The 24,380-nt window shown below is 44.5% G+C and overlaps 2 protein-coding genes across 8 annotated transcripts in view; one reads left to right on the top strand and one right to left on the bottom strand.

Annotated features, from left to right (window-relative positions):
- Positions 1–1,582: 1,582 nt before the first annotated feature.
- Positions 1,583–13,186, top strand: RNASEL (ribonuclease L). 2 transcript variants are annotated; one of them, XM_081867321.1, is made up of 7 exons: positions 1,583–1,716; positions 3,220–4,705; positions 7,217–7,305; positions 8,538–8,740; positions 10,869–11,004; positions 11,766–11,914; positions 12,540–13,186. In XM_081867321.1, exons 2-7 carry the CDS (start codon positions 3,292–3,294, stop codon positions 12,676–12,678), a joined length of 2,130 nt encoding a protein of 709 aa, XP_081723447.1. In that variant the 5' UTR covers positions 1,583–1,716; positions 3,220–3,291; the 3' UTR covers positions 12,679–13,186. The 2 variants fall into 2 exon arrangements, with proteins under 2 accessions (XP_081723447.1, XP_081723446.1); XM_081867320.1 differs by having other exon boundaries at positions 1,587–1,716; positions 2,977–4,705.
- The window catches only part of RGSL1 (regulator of G protein signaling like 1), a 44,825-nt gene continuing 33,015 nt past the window's right edge, over positions 12,571–24,380 (bottom strand). For 3 of the 6 annotated variants that reach the window (XM_081867301.1, XM_081867304.1, XM_081867305.1), the window contains exons 17-23: positions 23,245–23,383; positions 21,997–22,121; positions 21,361–21,479; positions 19,651–19,743; positions 17,095–17,158; positions 16,100–16,221; positions 12,571–13,148 (exon numbers count right to left, since the gene is read on the bottom strand). In XM_081867301.1, coding sequence (XP_081723427.1) covers positions 16,185–16,221; positions 17,095–17,158; positions 19,651–19,743; positions 21,361–21,479; positions 21,997–22,121; positions 23,245–23,383 — 577 coding nt within the window. In that variant the 3' untranslated portion in view covers positions 12,571–13,148; positions 16,100–16,184. Of the gene's footprint in view, positions 13,149–16,099; positions 16,222–17,094; positions 17,159–19,650; positions 19,744–21,360; positions 21,480–21,996; positions 22,122–23,244; positions 23,384–24,380 lie in introns of those variants that run through there. The other 3 variants (XM_081867302.1, XM_081867303.1, XM_081867306.1) reach the window with 3 other exon arrangements.

The following is a 24,380-nucleotide window of genomic DNA, read 5'->3' as shown; positions in this document are numbered from 1 at the left end:
CTGATTTATAAGGTGAGAGATAAGCTGTGCTCATGAGGAACTGTGAGGTCAGAGCGAATCTGGCTTCAAGAGGAATGAGGCTGGCCTCTGATTCATGAAGACTTCAGGGACATCCCTTTTGAAGAAGAAAGAGAACCACTTCTCTTTCCTTTTCCATTACAGTGCATATTTATTTGCATAAAAATTATACCCCAAAAATCCTCAAAGCAGGGGGGAAAACCAGCTGGTCATCCTTGGAGAACCACAACAATTTTTAAACTTCCTTTGCTCATTGTTGTGCTTGCTCACTTCCTCCCCAGGCCCAGGGAAGTATTTTGAGCCTGCTTCACTTGCTGCGCAGCAGAAGGCGATCCAGTGTTATGAGTCATGGGGTGGGGAGAGTGTGTGTATGAATTCAACAGCGCTAGGTTTATTTTTGGGTTGCTGCTTTGTTAATGCTAATACTGTTTTATAGATTAGGAATGCTGTAGTACTTTATGAATCCTATAATATGACTTTGTCTTATAATATGACTATCTCGTAATAAGCTGTTTAGCTTATTTTTTTAGCTGTGTTGTTAATAGTGTATTCTAGATTAAAAGGTAAAGGGACCCCTGACCATTAGGTCCAGTTGTGGCCGACTCTGGGGTTGCGGCGCTCATCTCGCTTTACTGGCCGAAGGAGCCGGTGTACAGCTTCCAGGTGATGTGGCCAGCAGGACTAAGCCGCTTCTGGCGAACCAGAGCAGCACACGGAAATGCCGTTTACCTTCCCGCCGGAGCGGTACCTATTGATCTACTTGCACTTTTTGGTGTGCTTTCGAACTGTTAGGTTGGCAGGAGGTTTTATAGATTACAATTGTTTTACTGGAGATTTATATTCTTTATCAATATTTCTGTGACGTCCTATTATGCTGTAATTTATTGTTTGTAAGCCGCTTTGTGATTCATGTGAGTGAAAAGTGGCACAGAAATGTAGTAAACCAAGCCAGAGGTCTGCTGTGCATCGGGCTGGGCCAGGGGCCCGATCCTGCAGGCTCTTCCCTAGCCTCTCTTACACAAGCGCCAAGGTTTGGACAAACCACATTTTCAGCCCAGAGTGGGACCCCTGCAAGGATACGACCAGAAGCCAGATGAACCAAGAAGACCTTCCCGGCGGGCGTCTCCTTCGCCGATTCCCGTCTTCCCAAGAGCTGCCTGAGGGCGCTGCGCACCATTTCCTCTTCCCACCTCCTTCCATCCTCGCCACAACCCGGCGAGGACATCAGGGCCGGACCCGGGTCACGGGTCGAAAAAAGGGGCGCCCTGAACCCGAGTTCCCCTGGTCCTTCTTCAAGGAAAGGAATTGGGGCCTGGAAGGGGAATGGCGTGGCGGGAATCCTCAGAGAGAGAGAGAGAGAGAGAGAGAGGCGTTGATTGTGAGGCAAAAAAAGGCACGCAAATATTTCCTTTCCCGCCACGAAGAACAAACTTCTCGTTTTCTTTTCCTTAGCAAACTTTATTCGGCGTTAAAACAAAATGCCCCCCCCCCAAGGCAAAGCCTCCCCTTGTGAGGCGAAAAGAGCCTCGCCCCGTCTCGGCTTCTCCCGCCCCGAAACTCGTTTCCGTCTCCTCCTCCTCGGGCGGCCTTTGCCCCGCCGGATTCAAGAGGGGGAAAGGCCTTGTGGGGGCCATAATTTCCTCCTTCCCTCACACAAACTCCTCCGAGCCAAGGAGGCGAGCCATCCTCCGCCGGGCGGTAAGGGCGGGCGGGCGGGAGGCGGCTGGCCTGAGGGTCGCGGGCGGCGCCGAGGGCTTTCTGGCCCCGCAGGCGAGGGAGGAAAGAGCGGCCGGGAAAGGAAGGCCTCCTGGGCGCGGCCAGGATTTAAGGGGGGCGGGGGGGGGGGAGAGAGGCCCAGCTGCCCCCATTATGTCTGGGGGGAATTACTCCGCGCCCCCCTGGAAATCTGTCTTCTTTAAGCGAACAGACAGAAAGATGCAGTGACAAATATTCAGTCTTTGGTGTCTCTCTTTTTTTTCTACCTACGTCCTACAACATCGTAAAGAAAGATGTTGTAAATAGGACACCTTGAATCTTGAAATTATAAAATGACTCATTAAAATAAACCACAGTAACATCCGCATTGCACACAGAAAATTAAGATAACAAAGGATTACGTTAAAATAAAAATTGCAAATAATCCTAATGAGAAGGATGAACCTGGTGCGCTGCTATCGATTTATTAATGTTTGGCTCTATTTTTGGTGGCGGCAGCATCGTTAAATCATCTGATTAACTATTTGCAGTTTGTTTCCTTTTTTAGTTAAGAGATTTGTGACTTCGCTGAACCCACCTTCCACTAAATACAATGAAGGAAACATGGGTATAGCCAAGGGGGCGGCGGCGGGGGGGGGGAGGGCAGCTGTTTGCCCAGATCAAGTAAAACAATAAAAATACTTGACTAACTAATTAATCATGTCAGTTTTGCTGCCCTAACAAAAATCCTGGCTATGCCCATGGAAGAAAATGCAATTAAAATTGTACTACTGTATAGTCCATGGGAGGAGGTGCCACTGTCCCACAACAGCATCTGGCTAACAGAAAAATCTGTCAAAATCTTCAGTAGGAAGTTAAATAAAATATTAACATCATGTGGTTACCAGCATCTTCACCTTATCTTGGTGGGCACAGCAGCAGCAAAAAGAAAAAACACAAGCTGGTATAGCTAAGAAATGCTGTTGCTGGTTCCTGCCCTTTTAATCTTTCCACAATACCTCTCTGCCCCAGTGTCACATTGCTGTGGAGTAACCCTACACTGAGGGATAGAAGATATTGTGGGGGGAATCAACATGATGGGCACCAGCCACAACCACTCAGGATCTAGTGTTTTGGGTCAGCTGCAACATAGAAGACAAGCTCCTGATTATGCCCCATTTATTGCTTCTGAACATCTAGCTATTGATAGATGTATTATCCTTACATATTAACTGAACATGGCATTTTCTATTTGATAAACAGGTGGAATGTATATGAAGAAGGAAAACGATAAGTCCTTTAAAATGCATACATCCATGTGACAAAGGCAGTGTGACTAACTCTTCGCTATGTAGCACCTCTGTTATTTGAGCCTTCACTATCCAAAACCACTGAATCAAGAGACGCTATGCCTTGCATCCAGCCCTGTGGCAGCATAACTCTTTGTGTGAATAGCTCTTCCATTATTAAGTTGATAATGTCATAGCTGCTGCTTTTGTGTTGCAGTAGAAATATATTCGCAGAAAGCTAATGTAATCACGACTACTGGGAGAGGCGTCAGAACCCTACAGAAAAGAAATGGCAGCTGATAAAGCCCTTCAGCTAAATAATGCAGTAAGAAGAGGATCGATCGAGACTGTCCGGCAGTTGATAGAAGAAGGTAATGATATCAATTCAAAGGTGAATGATGGATGGACAGCCCTTCACAGTGCTGTACAAATGAACGAAGAGGCAATTGCTCGCCTTCTGCTGGACAGAGGAGCTGATCCACTTGCTAGGAAGGACAATGGAGCTACCCCCTTTATTTTAGCAGGGATAACAGGCAATGTTGAACTTTTAAAGCTCTTCCTTCAGAAGGGGTCGGCCATCAATGAGTGTGATTTGAATGGTTTCACGGCATTCATAGAGGCTGCTGGGTATGGGCGAGAAGAGGCCCTGAGGTTTTTGTATGAGTGTGGGGCAGATGTTAACTTGCCCAGAAATGTGGCTGATGAGGATAAAAGGGCCCTGAATAAAGGTGGCGAAACAGCCCTGATGGATGCTGCCAGGTATGGCCACTTCTCTGTTGTCAAAGTCCTAGTTGAAGAATTGGGTGCTGATGTGAACATCTGCGACAACTGGGAGAGAAATGCATTGGTCCATGCTCTCTCAGTGACTAAAAAGGATCAGCCCCAAGGCAAAGAAGCAGCTGCCCTTTTCCTCTTAAAACATGGGGCTGATGTGAATAAGAGAGATGAAGTTGGGAAAACTACTTTGATCCTGGCAGCTGAAAGGCAAAGCCTAGACCTGGTGAAGGCTATATTGGAAAAAGAAGAAGTGGACGTGAACGATGCTGACAGAAACAACAAAACAGCCCTTATGGCAGCAGTGGAAATGGAAAATTATGAAATAGCGAAGACATTATGTGAAAAGGGAGCAAGAACAGACATTGGGAACTTGATAGATAAGGCCAGCCTGAATTACAACAACAGAATGATAAAGCTTCTTCGCCAGTATGGAGCATTGTTTTGTCTAAGGCAGCCAGAAATACAATGGACCTCTGCTAGCAGACACTGGCAATGCAAGCTCCGAGATCTTTATGGAAAGTATCGTCCTATGATTGGAAAACTCAAGATCTTCATGTTTCCAGATTTCCGAATTCAGAGAAGTTCCCACGGAGGTGTCTACCTAGGATTCTATAATGGGGAAGAGGTGGCTGTGAAGATATTCCCCACCACTGCAGGAAATGCTAAACGAGAGAAAACCTGCCTTGAGAAGTGCCGTACCAGCAAACATCTGGTGAAGTTCTGTGGATGGGAAGAGCAGAACTCATGTCTCTACTTGTGTCTTTCCCTGTGTGAGAAAAACCTTGAGGAGTACTTCAGGACAGCAGGGACTGAGAATGGAACTATGAGAAGTAATGTTATTATTGAAACAATATTTCAGGCTGTGAAGGAACTGCACTCATTTGGATTTGGGCATCAAGATCTGCACCCAAGTAACGTTTTGATAGGTTTGTGTTCTTTCTTATATGGCTGTCTGTCAAGTAGAACCCAAGCCATTACCCAAGTGTAGTTGAAAGAAATTTTATGAAAGAAATATGGAGCAGCAGGTTTTCAATTTTATGGTGTAAACCAAGGATGGGGAATCTGTGTCCTTTAAGATACTGTTGGCTAGCAAGTCCCATAATCTCGGAACATGGAGCTGATGAGATTTGGAGTCCAGCACCACAGGTTCCCTACACCTGGGGGCGGGGGAATTGGCTAGCCAGTCATCTGCAAGGGGTCAGAAATTCAGATCCAACAGCAAGCATGTGAGCAGCATAGAAGAATAGTTTCACACACAAACTGAAAGAGAACAACAGCAGATATTGGAGATTTATTACAGGGAGTGAAATGGGATTGACTCCCTGGTGACATACCAAACCCTTGGATATTCTAAGCTGTAGCGATCGTAAAGGTAAAGGTACCCCTGCCCGTACGGGCCAGTCTTGACAGACTCTAGGGTTGTGCGCTCATCTCACTCTAGAGGCCGGGAGCCAGCGCTGTCCGCAGACACTTCCGGGTCACGTGGCCAGCGTGATGAAGCTGTTCCGGCGACCGGCACCTGAGCAGCACACGGAAATGCCGTTTACCTTCCCGCTTTAAAGCGGTACCTATTTATCTACTTGCACTTAAGGGTGCTTTCGAACTGCTAGGTGGGCAGGAGCTGGAACCGAACGACGGGAGCTCACCCCGCCGCGGGGATTCGAACCGCCGACCATGTGATCGGCAAGTCCTAGGCGCTGAGTTTTTACCCACAGCGGCACCGGTGTCCCTTAAAGTGGAGATGCCGGGGATTGAACCCGGGGCCTCATACATGCAAAGCATGCGCTCTACCACTGAGCTACATCCCCGCGGTAGTGATCATAGTGCCCTGCATTTTCCTCTTCTTTCTAACCAGCAGCCTCACTGGTGCAAGGCACAGTCTGACCGCCTCATTTGGTAATCCTCATAGAACGCTAGCCCAATGGTTGCCATTAATTTGATCCTGAATTGATTTTTAAATGAATTTCCATTAATTGATTGTGATTTTATGTAAACTGTGTTACTTTAATTGTTGTTAGCCGCTCTGAGCCCGGCTTCGGCTGGGGAGGGCGGGATATAAATAAATTTTATTATTATTATTATTATTATTATTATTATTATTATTATTATTATTATTGAAGGAAAGATTCTAGCTCAGGAATAGAACATCTGCTTTTCAGGCAAAAAGTTATTTATGTTCAAGCCCCAGCATCTCCAGGCAGGGTTGGGAGAGACTCCTGTGTGGCCCTGCGGAGAGCCACTGCCAGTCTGAGCATAAACAATGTTGAGTGCAGAGGGACCAATGGTCTGACTAGATAAGGGAGCTTCCTGTGGTCCTAGTCTGCACCCTATTTACCCAGCTCCCAGATCAAGCCGCCTGGAAGCTGACGCCACCATCCTAAATCTTGAGAATAATTTCACTACACCTTTTTACTGCTTCAGAAATGTAACCTGCCCCTCCAATAGATCTCCACTGTTTACTTATTTATTATGCACTAATACTTTGAATATTATGATTTCTCCTCTGCATTATATCCCCTTAACAAATCTGGAACGTAGGACTAAGTGGATGGATGGATGGTTTCAGACAGAAGTCATTCTGGTTCTACCTACACCAGGCATCCGCAAACTCGGCCCTCCAAATGTTTTGGGACCAAAATTCCCACCATCCCTGACCACTGGTCCTGTTAGCTAGGGATGATGGGAGTTGTGGTCTCCAAACATCTGGAGGGCCAAGTTTGAGGGTGCCTGACCTACATATTCAGATAAAAAATTAAGTTCTGTTGGCATCTACATTAGGGTGGCAAATCTTTTTAGGATCAAAGGTCACATTGCCATGTTGTGACTTCCAGTAACTCAGCATGGGGGTGGGGGTGGGTGGGGAGTCCCTGAAGTGATAGTAGTGCTTGAGGTGAATATTTATCATACTTCTGTGCTGCCTCAACATCAGAAATATAAAAACAATACATTTCAAATAAAACATAAAAGCTAAAAGCAGCATAGATAAAGCGAAACTAGTCAACAATACCATAAAAATGTTCATGGCACAGACACATCTTTGATGTTTTAAAATAATAAAGTGTCAAAATCTCAAACATCCACAGAAATCAAAAGCCCCTAAAAAGCCTTGGAAAATGAAATTGTCTTCATTTGACCATAACAGCAATAACAAAGTAGACATCAGACTCTCTGGGGAGGCCATTCTCTAACTGGGTATAACAGCTGAGGCGGCCTTCTCCCTAGCAACCACCAGCTGGCTCTCATTAGGCAGGGACATGCAGAGAAGAGCCTCAGGCGCTGACCTCATGTTTCAAGTAGGTTTGCATGTGAGCAGGTGAATTGGCCGCTCTTGTTGAATCTTGAAAGTTTCCATTATGTGCCCCCCAAGCATTCAATTCACAAAGATGTGAAAACCATTCCACTTGATCACTTCCACTTATGTTTATTTATTTTGCTAGATGTCACAGGCAAGGTTTTTCTAGCAGATTTTGATAAGACCAGAAAATTAGATGATGAAAAAGATCTTACCATCACAGAAGATCTGCAGGTAAGTTGCCTCTGCAGTTGCCTCCCCAGCCTTCTATATTTGCAGAATGATTATCCCCAACCATTAAGGCAATGTATTGTGTGTTTGTGCACAATATACTTTTACGCTTAACCATAACGTAGAGTTGGATTGAATGTTAGTCCTACTCAGAGTAGCCCCATTGAAATTAATGTATCTGGCTAACCTAAGATCAGTAATTCCAATGAGTTTACCTAAACTTTGCTTGGTTCAATTTGTATTTATTTATTTGATTTCTTACCAGCCCTTCACCAAAAGGTGCCAGGGTGGAGTACAACAGTTTTAAATACAATACTGTATTATTGGAAACATTTTTAAAATAAAGTCACGTGAATATGGTAGATCCTGAAAATGAGTATATCAGGTGTATGGTTCAAATTTATTCAAGAATAAATTGACATCAGTAAGAATGTGAATTGCTAGTTCTGGTCCCAGGAGTTCTTTCTGGTAACAGTGTCATTGTTTTTGTGAAATTTTTAATTTCCTGTATAACCCCAGTATAGTTGTAACCTGGAAGTTGAATGGAATCCATTCTGGAAGTCCATCTGACTTCCAAAATGTTCGGGGGAAAAACAAAGCTTCTGATTAGCTGCAGGAAGCTCCTACAGCCAATCAGAAGCTGCGGAAGCCCCATCGGACGTTCGGGTTCCAAAGAATGTTCACAAACCGGAACACTCACTTCCAGGTTTGCGGCATTTGGGAGCCAAAATGTCCAAGTACCGAGGCGTTCAAGATCCAAAGTACGACTGTAGATTAGAGAATTTAATAACCTGTCAGTGCAGCCTTGTGTTTCTAAGGGCCAAATTTGATTCCAGTCTTGGTGGTGGGAATCTGATCAGGACCATAGTGGTGAAGAACCAGTGTGTGCCGGGGAATGGTATCTAAACATTCCTCCAACATTTTTTCCCCAGGTTGAAATTACCTCCATCTGCTATTTAGTCTATAGGGCAAAACATAGAGATACTGAACAAGCTGTAGTATAATCCTATTCTCTAACATTTTAGGGAGGTTTCTACATGCAAGGGGTGTGTTTGTGTGTAGAAACATTATGTCATGTGATTGCAATTTAAACTGACACAGCCCAGACACAGATTTTTAGCATCTCAGCAAGAACTAAGCCCAGGAACAAAGGATAAAAGTGTGATTCCAGTCTACTTGCCCAAGAATGACATTCTTTGTTGTGAAATTGTATTGCCATTTGTTCTCACATGTAGGCTCTTGGAAGTCTAGCCCTATATGTTGCTATGAGGGGGACAGTCTGCTTTGAAGCCTTGCCTGCGCAGTGTCCAAAGGATGTAGATGATCACTTTGAAATAGAAGACCTCAGAGCAAGTCTGGAATCTCCTGATGAAAACATCCCAGTCACTGAGCAACTGGGACAGTTGATCTACCATCCTTATTTCTGGAGCAAGAAGGTGTAAGTACTAAATAAATATAGGAAACTTAGCAACTATCCATTCTTATCATTCTACCTTCCTCAGTTTGATTTGCCCTGTTACTACAACAGCATGGAAGAAGAAACTTTGCAAGTAGGATTAGAATGACATTTTGGGAAAATGTTTTAATCCATTCATTTCTATTTTTTGAAATCTTAAGTTTTGTCTTCAGAATTGAAGCTCAGAATTAGATTACGCTGCTTTAGATGTCTTTGTTGCTTATAGACTGTCATGTGCTTTGTCATGTTGTTTAAAATATAATGAATGTTCAGGCTGGCTTGTTGTCCCTCATGTGAAAACCACATGGCTAATCATTAATGTAAAATAAAAATAATGCAGTCAAACCTCGGTTGTCAAATGTAATCCATTCTGGTTACAGGTAAGTAGCCATGTTGGTCTGCCGTAGTCGAAACAAAATAAAAAAATACCTTCCAGTAGCACCTTAGAGACCAACTAAGTTTGTTATTGGTATGAGCTTTCGTGTGCATCCGTTCTGGAAGACTATTCAACTTCCAAAAGGTTTGACAGCCAAGTTGCAGCTTCCATTTGGTTGCAAGAGCTTTTTGCACTCAAGCAGAAGCCGTGTTTGACGTTCAAGTTCCAAGGAACATTCGAAAACAGGAGCATTTCCTTCTGGGTTTTTGGCATTAGGGAGCCGAAACGTTTGAATATGGAGCCATTTGAGAACCGAGGTTTGACTGTATATATATTTCAGTAAATAATTGCAGTGAACTTTGGATAGTGAGTTTGCTGCAGATATGACAGCACATTGATGCAGTATTGATATTATTTGTCATTGCTAGCCATCAAATACCAAATGTTGAATATGAACTATGTGACGTGCAATTGGCACTGAAATCCATGCACTAAGATTTAAGGGATCAATGTCTGATTCTACACTACTATTTAGGGCTCTGAAAATCCACCCTCATGCCTAACAAAAAATCTCAAGAGACTTTAACAGGCAGAAACACACATTTCAAATTGGTTTTGCACAGCCACAATAATAATGCCACATCTGGAGAGCCACAGATTAGCCACACTGCATCAGATGGTAATGTTTCAGGGAGAGGAAAGGCAAAATCAGAGTTTTGTTATAAAAGGCAGCTTGCAGAGCAAGGATGCCCCTTCCTTGCATATGACAGGAGTTAATGGGTGCAGTATACCTGCCCCAGGAGAGCAGAGGAAGCTGCTGTATTCTAGGTCTGACTATTTGTCTATGTCAGTGTTTCCCAACCTTTTTTGGGCAAAGGCACACTTGTTTCATGAAAAAAATCTCGAGGCACACCACCATTAGAAAATGTTTAAAAAATTAACTCTGTGCCTATATTGACTATATATAAAGTAACTCTCTTTAATAGGCATCAAATAAACACAAAGAAAGTACCGTATTTTTCGCCCCATAGGACGCACTTTTTCCCCTCCAAAAATAAAGGGGAAATGTGTGTGCGTCCTATGGGGCGAATGCAGGCTTTCGCTGAAGCCTGGAGAGCAAGAGGCATCGGTGCGCACTGACCCCTCTTGCTCTCCAGGCTTCAGGAAGCTGTCCGCAAGCCTTGCGCGCCCGGCAGGAGCTCCCGCCCAGCGCGCAAGGCTTGGGGCGGCAGCCTGTTGCCCGAAGCACAGGGAGCCCTCCGGAGGGCTCCCCGTGCTTCGGGCGAGTGTCTGCAAGGCTTGCGCGCCTGGCAGGAGCTCCCGCTGGGCGCGCAAGGCTTGAGGCGGCGGCACGGGGCAGCCGGCCGAAGCGAGCGGCGATGGGATTTGGGAGGGAGCTCGCTCGCAGCCCCGCGTGTGCTCGCCGCCGCCGCCGCCCCGCCTCTCGCCGCGGGACTCGCCCGCCTCCCTCCCACGGCACACCAGGCAACGTCTTGCGGCACACTAGTGTGCCGCGGAACACCGGTTGGGAAACACTGGTCTATGTCTTGGTGTTGTCTACTCTGCCTGGCTCCAGGGTCTCATTGCCTGCTACTGGGTCCTTTTAACTGGCGATGGCAGGTGTTAAAGCTGGGACCAAGCGTGTGCTCTGTCCTTTCCCAGTCTCTGAGACCAGCCTTACCATATGGTCACCTTGGCTCTTTGGGTTCTTAGTAATTGCCTTTTGTTTGCCAGGAGATACAGGGTCTTAAGAGACGTTGGGAATGAGAGTGATATAAAGACACGCAACACTCGGTACCATAACAGCACCAGTGAAATTCTGAAGGCTCTGAATAGTGAGGAAGATCCTTTCAAGGACTGGACTGAAAAGGTAAGTGATCTCTTGCAACTCCGTATGAAAGCTTCAGCTGTGTTGATTTGAACCGCCACATTTGACCTCTTTTCCTTCTGCATTGTCAGTGCCAGTGCTTCATCACTTCTCAAAGGCATGAGTGCAACTTAAGTGCAAAACAAACAGCTTAGGTCTGATTCACGTCTTTACAATATGTATACCTGGTCCTGGGCAAGTATCTGTTTGCCCCTGCAAAACCATTCCTATGTCTGTGAAATGATTTGCCGTTAGATCAGATTTTAAACACAGTTGTACCTCAGAAGTCAAACAGAATCTGTTCCGGAAGTCCATTCAACTTCTGAAGTGCGGCTTCTGATTGGCTGCAGGAAGCTCCTGAAGCCAATCGGAAGCTGCAGAAGCCCTGCTGGACATTTGGCTTCCAAAAGAAGGTTTGAAAACTGGAACACTCACTTTTGGTTTTCGATCATTTGGGAGCTGGAATGTTCAACTCCCAAGGTGTTTGGGAGCCAAGGTATGACTGTATTGCAAAATCCGCCAAGCAATATAAATGGAAACTGTTTCAATAAATTAACCAGTATAGTATTATAATAACCAATATACGTCATACTTCATGCCATTCTGTCAAATGTATATTTTTGTATATTTTTTTGTATATTTTTGTATACTGTAAATTTTTGTGACTTGGAATCTGCCAGCTTGCAGGTCTACATGGAAACTGTATTGTGAGGAGTGGGTTTCATGGACCCAGATTAATGACAGGGGACATGTGTTTTTTTCAGATTGATAAGGATGTATTGGACTGTATGGTTGGTCCCTTTAATGACAAGAAAAAGAATAAGAAAAACAATAAATATTATGAAAACTGTGTGACAGATTTACTGAAGCTGATCAGGAATATGGGGGAGCACTTCAGTGAGAAGGATGAGAAGTAAGTAAGAGTTGTTTTTTCTAGATTTGCAGAGGAGACACTGAGTGGCCATTTCTATGCAGTGTTTCTATTCCTCTTCTATAAACCAGTACTACAGTATGTGAATCCGAACTTCAGATAAGTGTATCTGAAGAAGTGTGCATGCACACGAAAGCTCATACCTAGAACTAACTCAGTTGGTCTTTAAGGTGCTACTGGAAGGAATTTTTTTATTTTGTTTTGACCATGGCAGACCAACACGGCTACCTATCTGTAATTAGATAATCACATCTTTGAAAAGGCCACCCAGTGGTCAAGTGGAGTTTTGCACCTCAGCTACCAGCTTCAAGTCAAAGGGCTAAACTGAGGACTCATTCATGCTTCCTTTTGTGCTGCATTTTTTAGGCACAGGTCCAGGCTTTAAAGCGCCGTGTTTGAGTGCATTTTTTTTTTATCCCAGCACTATGCCCAGGAATACCCATGCTTTAATGTTGGATCAGAGCAAACAGCAAAAGGGTTTTCCATGGAGTGGCATCTGCTCCAATTCAGAGACCAACATTCACATTCTATTTTAAAAAAATACAAATCTAAACTACTGCTTGCTTGCATATGGTATTAAAAGGATCCACATGTTCCTCTATTTCAGAGTGAAGGAAATAATCAAGGAGCCAGAAGACTATTTTCTGAACCTTTTTCCAAATTTAACAACTTATGTCTACCGGACTTTGCATAATATACAATATGATAAACATTTTCCGAATGCACAGAATTCTTCTGAGCTATAATGGGGACCAATAGACCGAGATTCTTCATGAGAGTTCTCTTCTGTTTCAAGGTGTAAGAATAATTAAGAGGCAAGCAACATGTCCCTCTTTTTCTGAGCCTCTTTCCAGAATTAATCATTTTCATCTTGCCAGAATTTGTGCAACACAGGATGATATATATTCTCCAAGTGCTCAGAACCCTTCTCATTTGCGATGAGAATCGGCAGCAGTTGATTCTTGCACGCGACTCTTCTGCCTTTCTTCAGTTTGCCCCATTCGGCTAAGATACCAGATAAAGTCAAATAAGAAAGTCAAATAAGAAAGCTGCAGCACGTGTAATATAAAGAGACAGAAAGGAAGGTTGTGGCTGGCAGAAGGGAGCTTTAGTTGTCTATGCATTTGCGAAGCTTGTTTGCTTGAAATTGAGGCTTTCTCTCACCTACCAGCAAAACATCAATCCAGATGTTGTATAATTTCTTGAATTTTATGCTCTGCCAGGGGAAAGAGAAAATAAATACTTTCTATTACATTCTGCAGTTGCTTGATCTTGGATTGCTTAACAAATGCAAATGAAACTGCAGTCAGACTACAGCAGTTCTCTTTAGTGTGCTTGCCCAGAAATGTTGCTACTTCAGATCTCCATGCATTTCCATACTGCAGAGCTGCAACGAGGCAGTCTACAACTTCAAGTTTGGTATCAACCATGTCAAATGCAACTTATGGTGGGCTTAGATTCTTGGCAGTATAGCTGCAACTAATGGGGCTTCCATTGCCATTGCACAAAAACAAGGTGGAGCAAAAGGCCCCCCTTGGGTCTGACACAGATCCCTGCCAAAGAAAACTACATTCTACATTCACGTTGAACTACAGAGAGGACCATGGCTGTCACGGTGGACTTTGGAGTTTAAAATTTCAATGGCACCCTGGGCAACACCAAAATTTGCCCCTCCCTGCCTCTCATCTTCCATTGTTTATCATTGCTGCAACACCCCTCCACCCCTCTTGGCTCGGTGCCCAGTGCAGGCGAACCAGTCATGCTCCCCTAAATCCTGTTCCAGGAAATGAGGGGTGGCGGGGTTGGGGTATAAGTTAGATGTCTTGGCATCTTCAGAGGACTCCAATTTGCTGCCCTTCAGAATAACACTAGGTTAGCTTGATAAGTGTCTGGTCTCTGTGTAATTACAAGGGCCCCTGAGATGATGGGTGGGCACCCTCCCTCCTCCCTCTGAGGGCTCTAATGGGCTTTCCTGGTGGCAACAGTGGGCTGCATCCGTGCTCGGAGAAGGACCAGACATGTGTGCCTGGGTGGCCCTTTTAATTTCCCACAATGTAGCACAGCTGTGGGGTTGGGAATCAAAATGGCAGCTAGAAATTTAAAGGGAGGTTCATACCACACATTGTAAGTTAGGAGGCATCTGTTAGGGTTCTGGGACCCTAACAGTTGCCCAAGAATGCTGGTTCCTGGCATCTGCTCTGATGACCAGCCTGTCCCATCTGTTCTCTACTGTGTGTTGGTCCCTCTAAGAATAATATTTTTTTTATTTATTTATATCCCGCCAATGTGGCTGGGATTCTCCAGGCACTCTGGGTGGCTCCCAACAGAATATTAAAAACACAATAAAACAAGGAAAGTGAAGGTACATTCTTTCACCTTTGGTGGACGTGCCCAAAGATTAAGGCTTTCTGGGAGATGATATATAATGAATTGAAAAAGGTATTTAAATATACCTTCCTGAAGAAACCAGAAGCCTTTCTCCTGGGTATAGTCGGCCAATTGGTGTCAAAGAAGGATAGAACATTTTTAATGTATGCTACAACAGCAGCAAGAATACTCATTGCAAAGTATTGGAAGACACAAGATCTACCCACCGTGGAAGAATGGCAGATGAAGATGATAGACTACATGGGAATCCGGGACCAGGGAAAAGAGACGGCGGAAGAAGATTGGAAGAAATTTAAGGACTATCTTAGGAAACATTGCAAAATTAAAGAATGCTAGAAGGACGTGGGTTTAGAAGCTAAGTGGTTTTCAGCGGTATTGATTAAGTAAAAAGAAAAGAAAGGTGAAAATTAATCTGAGAATAAGGGAGAGGATTTGTTGAACTGACAATTTAGAAACTGGAATACAGAAAGGGGAGGTATGAGGAGGTCGGGGATGTAAGGTATATGAAAATAAGGGACTGAAATTATACTTGTTTGTTGTTTGTTCTTTGTTTTTATTGTTGTTTTCTGTGTAATATTTGAAAATGTAATAAATATCTTTTTTAAAAAAAACACACACACACAATAAAACAGCAAACATTAAAAACTTCCCTAAACAGGGCTGCCTTCAGATGTCTTCTAAAAGTCAGATAGTTGTTTATTTCCTTGACATCTGATGGGAGGGTGTTCCACAGAGCGGGAGCCACTAGCGAGAAGGCCCTCTGCCTGGTTCCCTGTAACCTCACTTCTCACAGTGAGGGAACCATCAGAAGGCCCTTGGAGCTGGACCTCAGTGTCCAGGTATAATGGGCTGAGGCCATTTAAGGTTTTAAAGGTCAGGGCCAACACTTTGAATTGTTGCCTATCTGACAGCTTTGGAACACTGGGCAAGGACAATCAGTTTATGTCACTCAAGATTAGTTCTGAGGTACTTCAAAAGAGTAAGGTGAGCGATGGAATGACGGGCACTGGCAGTGGGGTGGTGACCTTGTGACGGTGAAGGAAGAAATTCTGAGAGGGAAGGCACCCAGGCTGAGAAGGCAAAACTCCCATTAAGCGAGTGTGGCAAAATTAGGACTCCCCTGGTGCACAAAGGGGGGGGGGGATACTATTGGACAGTGTGGATGGTTTATTCCCTGGGAGACCTGTTTTGAACCAATTTACTGGGATCTACACACTGAATTACTTGTTATAAACAATTTAAGGGATTAAAAAAAAATCTGTATTGACAACATTGCTATTACAGATATTCAAAAATGCCCTTAAAATAACACTTCTCTTTTCTTTGCAATTCAAGCTTAAATCCATGAAGATTGGGCCTTCGATGCTTGTTCTAATTCATACATATAAACTCTGAAACCTTTCCACTTGATCTAAGGGGATCTAAAATCTAAGGTTTCTTTTACTTAAATGGAAGGAGAAAAACTTCACCATTACAAATTGCATATTTTACTAGAACAGGCAAAGAAATTTAAAAGTGCTTGTGTAAACCTCTACTGGTTGATACCATCCCACACCAATCCCACACACTGCTCTGCTGATAGGAAATTATAGAAGCAATAGGGAAATGTCTGGGGCTAGATTTGGAAGTCCATCAGGCCAGAGGTCCTCATCTCTGCTTGAGGGACATAAGAAGATTGCTGATCCCTTCATCGACAAATATGGAGAACCTCTCCCATCTCACCCAACAGAACCCCGTGACCTAGTGAATGCAGTTTTGTTAAAGGACTTCAGTCCTGACCTGCAGTGAAGTCTTGTCATCCAGCAAGAAATGCCTGGAATAATCTTTTCCATGATGCCCAGACAAGGAACAGTGTGAGATCAAGTTATATCAGTTTATTTCCAGCACCTACAGATGAGGTCCTGTGCAGAAGAATATAAATAAGAAGAGTCTTCATAAACTGCAATCTGAAACAACAGCTTAGAAGTCTTTTTGGCATATATGCAGTCAATCAATTAATTGCAATTACATGCAAACATGAACTCCTGGCTGTACAGCAGTATTAAACGTGTAACTGAGGTCATGTTGTGTTTTATTTAGATATTTATTTAATTTATATACCACTCTTCATCTAAGGAACATAGGGCAGTTTAAAGTATAAAAACATATAAGACAGTAACAAACCAAACAATATCCAACACTATAAAGCACATTTGAAACACATTATCACAGTTTCAAACACCCAGAACCCTTTGAAAGAATTTCCTTTAAGGGTATGTTGTAAACACAGCTTAAGAGCACTCTCGTATATCGCTTTAACTGTCATGACTTCCCACAAAGAGTCCTGGGAAGTGTAGTTTAATATCAGCTCTGTGAGGGGTCTCCTAGCAACTCTCAGCACCCAAACTACAATTCCCAGGAATCTTTGGAGGAAGCCATAACTGTTAAAGTGGCATAAGAGTGCTTTAAAGGTATATAGTGGATGTAACCTGAAATAGCCAGTTCGTTGCCAATAATTTACTTTAGCTTGTGTGCCACAATCCTTTCTAATCATGGCGGTTATGTCAAGCATATGTGACTGTTCTTGAGACAAACAATTTAATATTGCAATCAACATAAAATCAGTTCATGCTTCTCATTTTTTTGTTTTGCTCTTGCGTGGGTATAATTCTGCACAAGTTAAGCACTTGGGTCCCATTCATTTCAGCAGGAGGATTAAACGTGGTATTCCAAATGTGACTTAAACAATTTTGACTTGCTAGTGCCCTAAGATTTTAGTTTTCCTGAGTACCTACCGTCTCTGGGGCACACTTATGGTTGTTGAAGACTTTCTTAATGCTTCTAAACTTCCCACTGAAGCTGAGGGTAGAAGAAGAGACAGCATATTGTATCTGACACAGTCGTATGAGGCAGCTGAACTGTTCTAAGACTGTTTTTTCATCCTTCCACCCCAACCAAGGAAGGAGCTATCTAGACAACCATCAGGCATTTTGTCTGTTTATAATTCTGCAATTCCTTGTTGAGCTATTTTATTGGGTGGTAGTGGTGACTCAGTGGGTGGAATTAAGCTGGATAGGGTCAGGGTCAGGTCCTTTGGGGCTGGATCTTTGCCCCTCCAGACTGGTGGTTTATTGTGGGTGTATTCTGCAACATCTGCTCGACACAGAAACAGTGCACTATTGGCAGATTTCTTCTGCTTTGGTTTGTTCCGCTTGCATAATGCTACCACATTATTGCTATTCTGAGAGGCTATAGCACAACAAAAGGAGGACAAAAATAAACTGGAGCATTTGTGGTATAAAGTTTCAGGCAAAAAAGAAAGAAAGCATGTGTCAGGGGCTCAGGAGCAGAGGCACAGGGAAGAGGGGAAATGGAGAGCGAAGGGGAAGAATCCGAGGGGAGCGTAGGAGAAGAGGACAGTGGTCCGAGGGATTCCATGAGCCTCTCCAGCGAATCGGAAGATTCACAGAAGGGGGCGCCAGTGGCCAGGGGCAGGGGGTTCCCAGGGGGAACGCCCCAGGAGCAAGGGGGCAGCAGGGACTCCCAGAGCAGTAGTTGGAAATCAGGACCAGCTTCCCCACCAGAGCAGAGTGGGGGGGAAGAGTCCCAAGCATCGGGGGCAGTGCATTCCCCACCAGGGAGAGAAGACGAGGCAGAGCTGACCACGCCTCCGTCGGAGAGTCGGGCGACGGAGGGGAGGTCAGATCCGGCTAGTGTCCCGGAAGAGGGAAGCAGTGACAGAAGTAGTGTAACGGTTAGGAGAAAGGTCACTGGGTTGGCGCGAGAGGCAAGTTCAAATGTACAGGAGCGCGGGACAGCAGAGAATGAGGATTGGGAACCGGGTCCTAAAGCCCGCCGGAGGCAGGGGGAGGAGCTAAGCGACTCAGCGTCGGAAGAGTCCAGAAAGGGCAATGCCCCAGCGGGCAGGAGGACCCAGAGGAGGAGAGAGCAGCGGAAAAGGTGGAGCAGGGCTAGGATCTTAAACTGGTGTCAGAGGGGAGGAGACTCAGACGGGACTTCGCCGATCTAGAGTTTAAGACGTAGGGCTGCACGCTGCGGCTTTGAAATGGAAACTGAACTTCAATAAAGACTTTTGTACATTACGACAGCCTAGCATTGGTCCTCTGTGAGCTGGGACCTAGAGGCAGCCCTGACAGCATGGAATATGCGCTGATTGGCTCTGAAGCCAAATGATGGCCCCCAAACATCTGCAGTCCCAGATAGCCTTGAAAGTGGATTCACATGTGATCTTCCCAATACATACCCCGATTTGAGTGGGACATCCCAGAATTACAGAGGCTATCCTAGGTTCTGAATGCATCTTGGAATGTCCCATTTTTTGGTCTGGTGCTGTTGCACGAACCAGCTGGCTTGCACCAGTGAGCTGGACCAAAAGATGCTCGTTCTTTGCTCTCACGCTCTTGCACAAGTCACCTGGCTCCTGCATCTGATTTTGTGGGGTGTTAGAGGGCAAGCCAACGCTGTCACGAGCACAAATCATCATTGTTGCACAATAAAATAATAATAATGTTCGGAGGGGCCCTCGTGTCTCAGCTCATATTCTGTTTCCTGACCAGCTGCAGTCCGGAAGCTGAGAGAATTTAGTAAGGGACCCCATCCCTGCCACTCTGTCCACCAGCCTTACTTCACCTTGGAGAAGAGTTAGACTTGGAGTACCAATCTTAGCTTGAGTGTCCAAAGTTCTTGGAAATGCATGTCACAAAGATGGCTGGGTTTCTGTTGGGAATTCCAGTGTCTGGGTAGACTTGTCTTGGGTTCAGTTCCTGATGCTAATTCTGTCATTGAGGCTGAGTCATGCCAGCATGTCCCTGGCACCAAACTATCTCTAAGATGTAACCCAGCCAATTCTGGGTCAAACTGGAAGCGGTAGATAATGTATATCCTGAAGTGCTGAGGCAATTCAACAACTTTTGTTTTATCCCCCAACACTTGGAGCATGGCTGCAGGATTGCTCATAAGGATAAATTATACACAAAGATTGCAATGCATGTATCTTGGGCAATTGATCTGGCCATGAGGGTCCTTAGCAGGAGAATCCCCAAGGTGGTAGCTCTGCGAGAACTCCCCTGCCGCGCCACCATTGCCACAGAAGTGGCACTAGTATCAGCCCAAATCACACCTGAAATCACGAGAGTTTTTGCCGAGCGCTTCTCTACCAGTGGCCAGAAGTGGTCAGGCAGGCAGAGAAGTGGTGCCAGTGGCAGCAGGCCAGGGCAAGGTGGCACTTCACATTTTGCCTCGAGCAGCAGAAGAGGACACACCCACCCTGGTTCTTGGGCCCCTGTGGGAAATCCGACCAGCTCCCACACCACACTCCTGCAGTAACTTACACTTCTCGACAGGCAGTTCTTCTGCTTCTTCCTTCGGCTGCGGCAGGAGTAGCTCAATGCCTCTGAGTATAGTATACCTGATGACTGGATAATCTTTTTGAAATTGTAATAATAAAAAAGACAAAACATAATATTACACCAGAGGATTCCCAATCTCACCAATCACCTTTCTGAAGGTCCAGATAGGATAGATGCAAATCTCTGTGGTTGTTAAAAGCACAGAGAATACTTTAAAGAAAACTGTTCAGAAGCCAGAATTCCATTCCCTTGATGGAATAGACACTTAATAATTACTTGACATGTGCTCAAGGCATTTTTGGCTGGCTAACTTCTGAATAGTTTTTCTGTCAATTAATGCTTATGTGGCATCATCATGCATCTTAAGCCTTGAGACTTGATCTATATGTAACTTCTCAGCGAGCCTGAAACTGCTCAACAAACTAATTGCACAAGATTGCCAGCTTGCAGACTCCTGGAGAAAAAATTATTTTGATTTCAATAAAATAATAATAATAATAATAATAATAATAATAATAATACAAGTTACATTTGTTAGTCCCTTTATCTTGCTCAAGGCAACCCTCAAAGCAACTTACAGAGCAATGGGCAAAGGGGGCTAGAAAGGTGAGATAAGATTCTGTGGAATATCATAGCACCTATTAGCTTGCTGTGGCCAGGACGGGAGGCTCAGAAGGCGGCTTTCCTTCTTTTTTCCTTTCCTTTCCCTTCCTTCCCTTCCCTTTACTCTCCCTACTGACTCTGCCCCTCACGCTGACCACATCAGCTCCAGGACAGGGAGGGGCTTAGGGATCAAGGAGAACCACGACCCTGACATGTCCCAAGTCAGCCCACACCATCCAAGGAACATCAGCCGTGGGTCACCAACAGTGATGGAGCTCTCCACTCCCCTAGGGGGGAGGAAGAAACCTTTGCCAGCAGACCTCCCTCTCTGCTGACAGGGGTTTTGGGTCCTTCCACTGCCTTGTCTGCTGCCGCAGCCACTCTCCCACAAGGTTGTCATCCAATTTTCAAAGAACTTAGAATTTTTAACCATGGATTCTGACTTAGTCATAACTGGGCAACTGTGTATTGGAAGAGACTGTATATTGAAACTATGGAGCTAGGCAAATTCAACAAGAGAGTATTTCAGATACTTTGAAATACTTCATAATAGTGTTGTGAGTTTGGGTTGTGTGCCTGGGTCCCTTCAGATTCCTGTATCCTCCAAGGATTGGTAATGGCCCCCTAAGTATGGGTTGTGAAGGTAACAAAGGAAGTGGTTCTGTGCCAGAGAGCCAGTGGGTGGGCCCTCCTCCCTCAACCGACCAGTAGTTTTTGGGACGAGCGCAGAAAGAAGAAACGCCCTGGTGCAGCAGCAGCACAGCCGGATGCCTTCCTCTGCCCCGGCTGCAACAACACATGTCTCTCTACAGCCACAGCAGACACTGTAACTCTCCTCTCAAGGTTCACTCTTCCATTGTCTTGTGAGACGAGTCTCACGCTGCTCAGAATGGGAGGCATGCAACAATATAATTAAATATGACATGATCTAAAATGTCAAGAGATGGTATTTATTCTGCATTATTGGAATATATGGGCACATGAAGACAAACATGCAAAAACACTCACACACACTTTCTGGTCAGATACATAGGTCATAAGGTGTAACAGATGCAACAGAGTAGATAGAATCTGCACACTCTTGCTTACCACCAGTGTAACAGCTGGGCCTCCTAGATAGTTTTGTTGTAACCACCACTGGAGGAGAAGGTTCTGTTTTCTCTGACTTGGGTTTTTTGAAGCCCCTCATTGCCTTCCAAGTGCAATATCTGCAAGGATAGTGTTGACATTGGCATACTGTATTTAACTGAGACAACCAAAGGCATTGTTACTGGCTGGGACAGTCACAAAAGATGGGACTGCACGACAAAAATAGTTGCCAAACCAGCTATAGCTTTATTGAGCCCCTGCTGGTTTGGCCCCAGAGCCATTCTTCCAGCCCTGGTGTCGCTGCAGCTTGCAATGGCTGAATAATAGCTGTTTGTGTTTGCATGGCCACGCCATCACAGATTAATTTATCACATAAAACACGCACTTGCAAAATGGCCATGATAAGCTTAGCAAATTATAACCACACCTATTGTTTTAACCCAATTAAATCCTCATCCTCCGATATCTGCTCCCTAATTTGGCTCCTCTTGAATTTGATTTTTTAAATTTTGTTGTTAAGTTGCAAAGGCAACTTTGGGTCAGATTCAATGAATCTGTTTATAATCTACACGCAATGGCTTCATCCATTACCATTATAACAATAATGCACACACTTTGCCTTTCTAATCTACTTACTTCTTCCAGTAGAATAATAAAACTGGAAAGATACTCATAAAAGCAGAATGATAAAGAGTCCTGTTCAGCACACCTTCAGCAATAAAATTTCGGATCTGAAGGACCTGTGCATCTGTGAGGTTGACCTGGACACAGAAGAAGAGGCCATATCAGGAAGCAGATGACAACTACATCAACCTTCAATTAAAAGCATTTCATAGCACAGCTGATGTCACTGGATCCTTTGGGACCCTACCTTTCAACTAAGGGCTGAATGCAGGAACATGCATGTCAGGCTTTCTTTGGGGGAAACAGACGCACAATACTAGGGAGGTCATAGTTGACATTTTATTGTCAGTGTGAATCTGGTTTCACAGCTTCCCTCCCACATCTACATACCAGCAATTTAAGCAGTGGCTCATCCCTCAGCCTTGCTCTGTGTCATGCCTCTGTCAAGACCAGCCTGGAGTCCAATGAAGCCTCTTTAGAAGAGGGCCCCATTTTCAAGCCTAGCTCTCATAAGATTCTAGGAAACTCAGTGGACACTGGCAACCCTCTTGAGACCATCTCCCAGGAAGATGCCTCACTTGAGGAGGCTACCCCTGGCCACTAAAAATGGTGCCACTGCCACAGAACATTGCCAACGCTATCAGAGATCACCTCTGTTGCTATCAAACTTGGTGATTAAGCAATATGCATAGAAATAGCTAAAACAAACATATATCCAGCTGAGTGCATATACTGTGGGAGGTGCTGGGATGCAGCTCAGCTTGCACTGAAGGCTGATGTATCTCCATGAGAAAGGGGAGATGGGGAGAGGAGCCTCCAGACTTTCCGGTCTGTCCTTCTGATCTTCCTCCAGGGTTAGACTACCGGTATACACTGTACTCTTAGCACTGCTGACTTCACTTCCTGTGTCCATTCCCTTTCTTCTTCTTATGTGTGTTCCTCATGACAATAGGCATGATTTGATGTCTACTCCTGAGATACAAGAGCAAGAACGGCTTACTGCACCTCCATCTTAGCCAGAGAGAACTAGGGACCTTTCCTATCAACATGTATTTCCAATAACAAATACTACCTTTCTTTCCCCTCAAAAATCCGGAGTCTCAGCATGAGTGTATCCAGGGGAGTCTGTCTCCATTCAGCTTCTGCCAGCATTTTACTCCAAATGCTACCATCCACTATGGCATTTAGCAGAAGTCCCAATGGCTTCATTTTGTGCCCAACTGTCTTAGAAAACTTGGCTCCAGCCTCTTACCCTCTTACCCTCAGTTTAGGTGGGATATCTGAATTCAAAAAGAGCTTGTTGATGGTGGACACTTTGCTCTTCAGAAAGGCAATATCTTTCTCGGTGTATAACCCAAGGGAGGACAGGACAACCACGGAGTCAGAGAGGTAAAAAAACCTGCGGCAATAAAAGACAGACTCAGAGCAGAAGATGGAGAGATGGGTGGGCAGTGGGAATGGGGGTATGTTGGACACAACACAAAACCTGAGGCAGGATCTCATCGTCACAACTGGTGGCTGGAATCTGGACACTGGGCAGTACAGGCAATATCTGGGGTCACTGAGAAGGATCTTTATCAGGGTCATTCTCATGCTGATAAGAGGAAAGCAGGCATATAAACTCAGGACTAATTCCAAGATGGTCCCTGCTCGTCATGTAGACAAATGAGAAACCAGTGCAATTAGAGCTCTTCCATTGTCACCATTAAGCACCTGATGGTACATGGCTGGTAGGAAGCATTCAGTAAACAAACAAACCCAACAACATAAGCAATATTTCTTGATCAGGAGCTGGCTGAATTGCAGGAAGCAGAGAGAGTAAGAATAAATGGACGGTTATCCCAATGGAAGGATGCAGAAAGTGGTCCCACAAGGATTGGTGTTGGGACCTGTCCTTTTAACTTGGCGAGGTTGCCAAGTTTGCTGATGATATGAAATTGCTCAGTGTGCTTATATCTAAAAAGGATTGTGATGGGCTCCAAGCGGATCTCTTCAAACTGCATGAATAGGCAGTAAAATGGCAAATGCAATTTAATGCAAGCAAGTGTAAAGCGATGCACATTGGGACAAAAGAAAATTCCTAATTTCACATGTGTGCTCATGAGATCTGGACTGGCAATGACTGACTTGGAAGGAAACCTTGTGGTCATAGGGAAAATGTTTTTTTATATATATATATAAATATTTATTAGAGTTTTTAAATACAAATGCACCAATAATAAACAATCTTGCTTCTATCACAACGTAGTTTCATCACTTCTTTGGACTCCCTCACGTCTCCCGCTCCCATTTACATCGTTAAAATATTTTTCCAAGCAAATTATCAACTTGTTTACGATCTTATATCCACTCAATCAAGTATAATCTAACAATTCTCCATAAAATTTATGTTTTCT

The sequence above is a fragment of the Podarcis erhardii genome, assembly GCF_964252035.2.
Source record: "Podarcis erhardii genome assembly, chromosome: 6".
Lineage (NCBI taxonomy): Eukaryota > Metazoa > Chordata > Lepidosauria > Squamata > Lacertidae > Podarcis > Podarcis erhardii.
The sequence above is the reverse complement of the archived record's forward strand: the minus strand, read 5'-3'. Positions and strand labels throughout refer to the sequence as shown.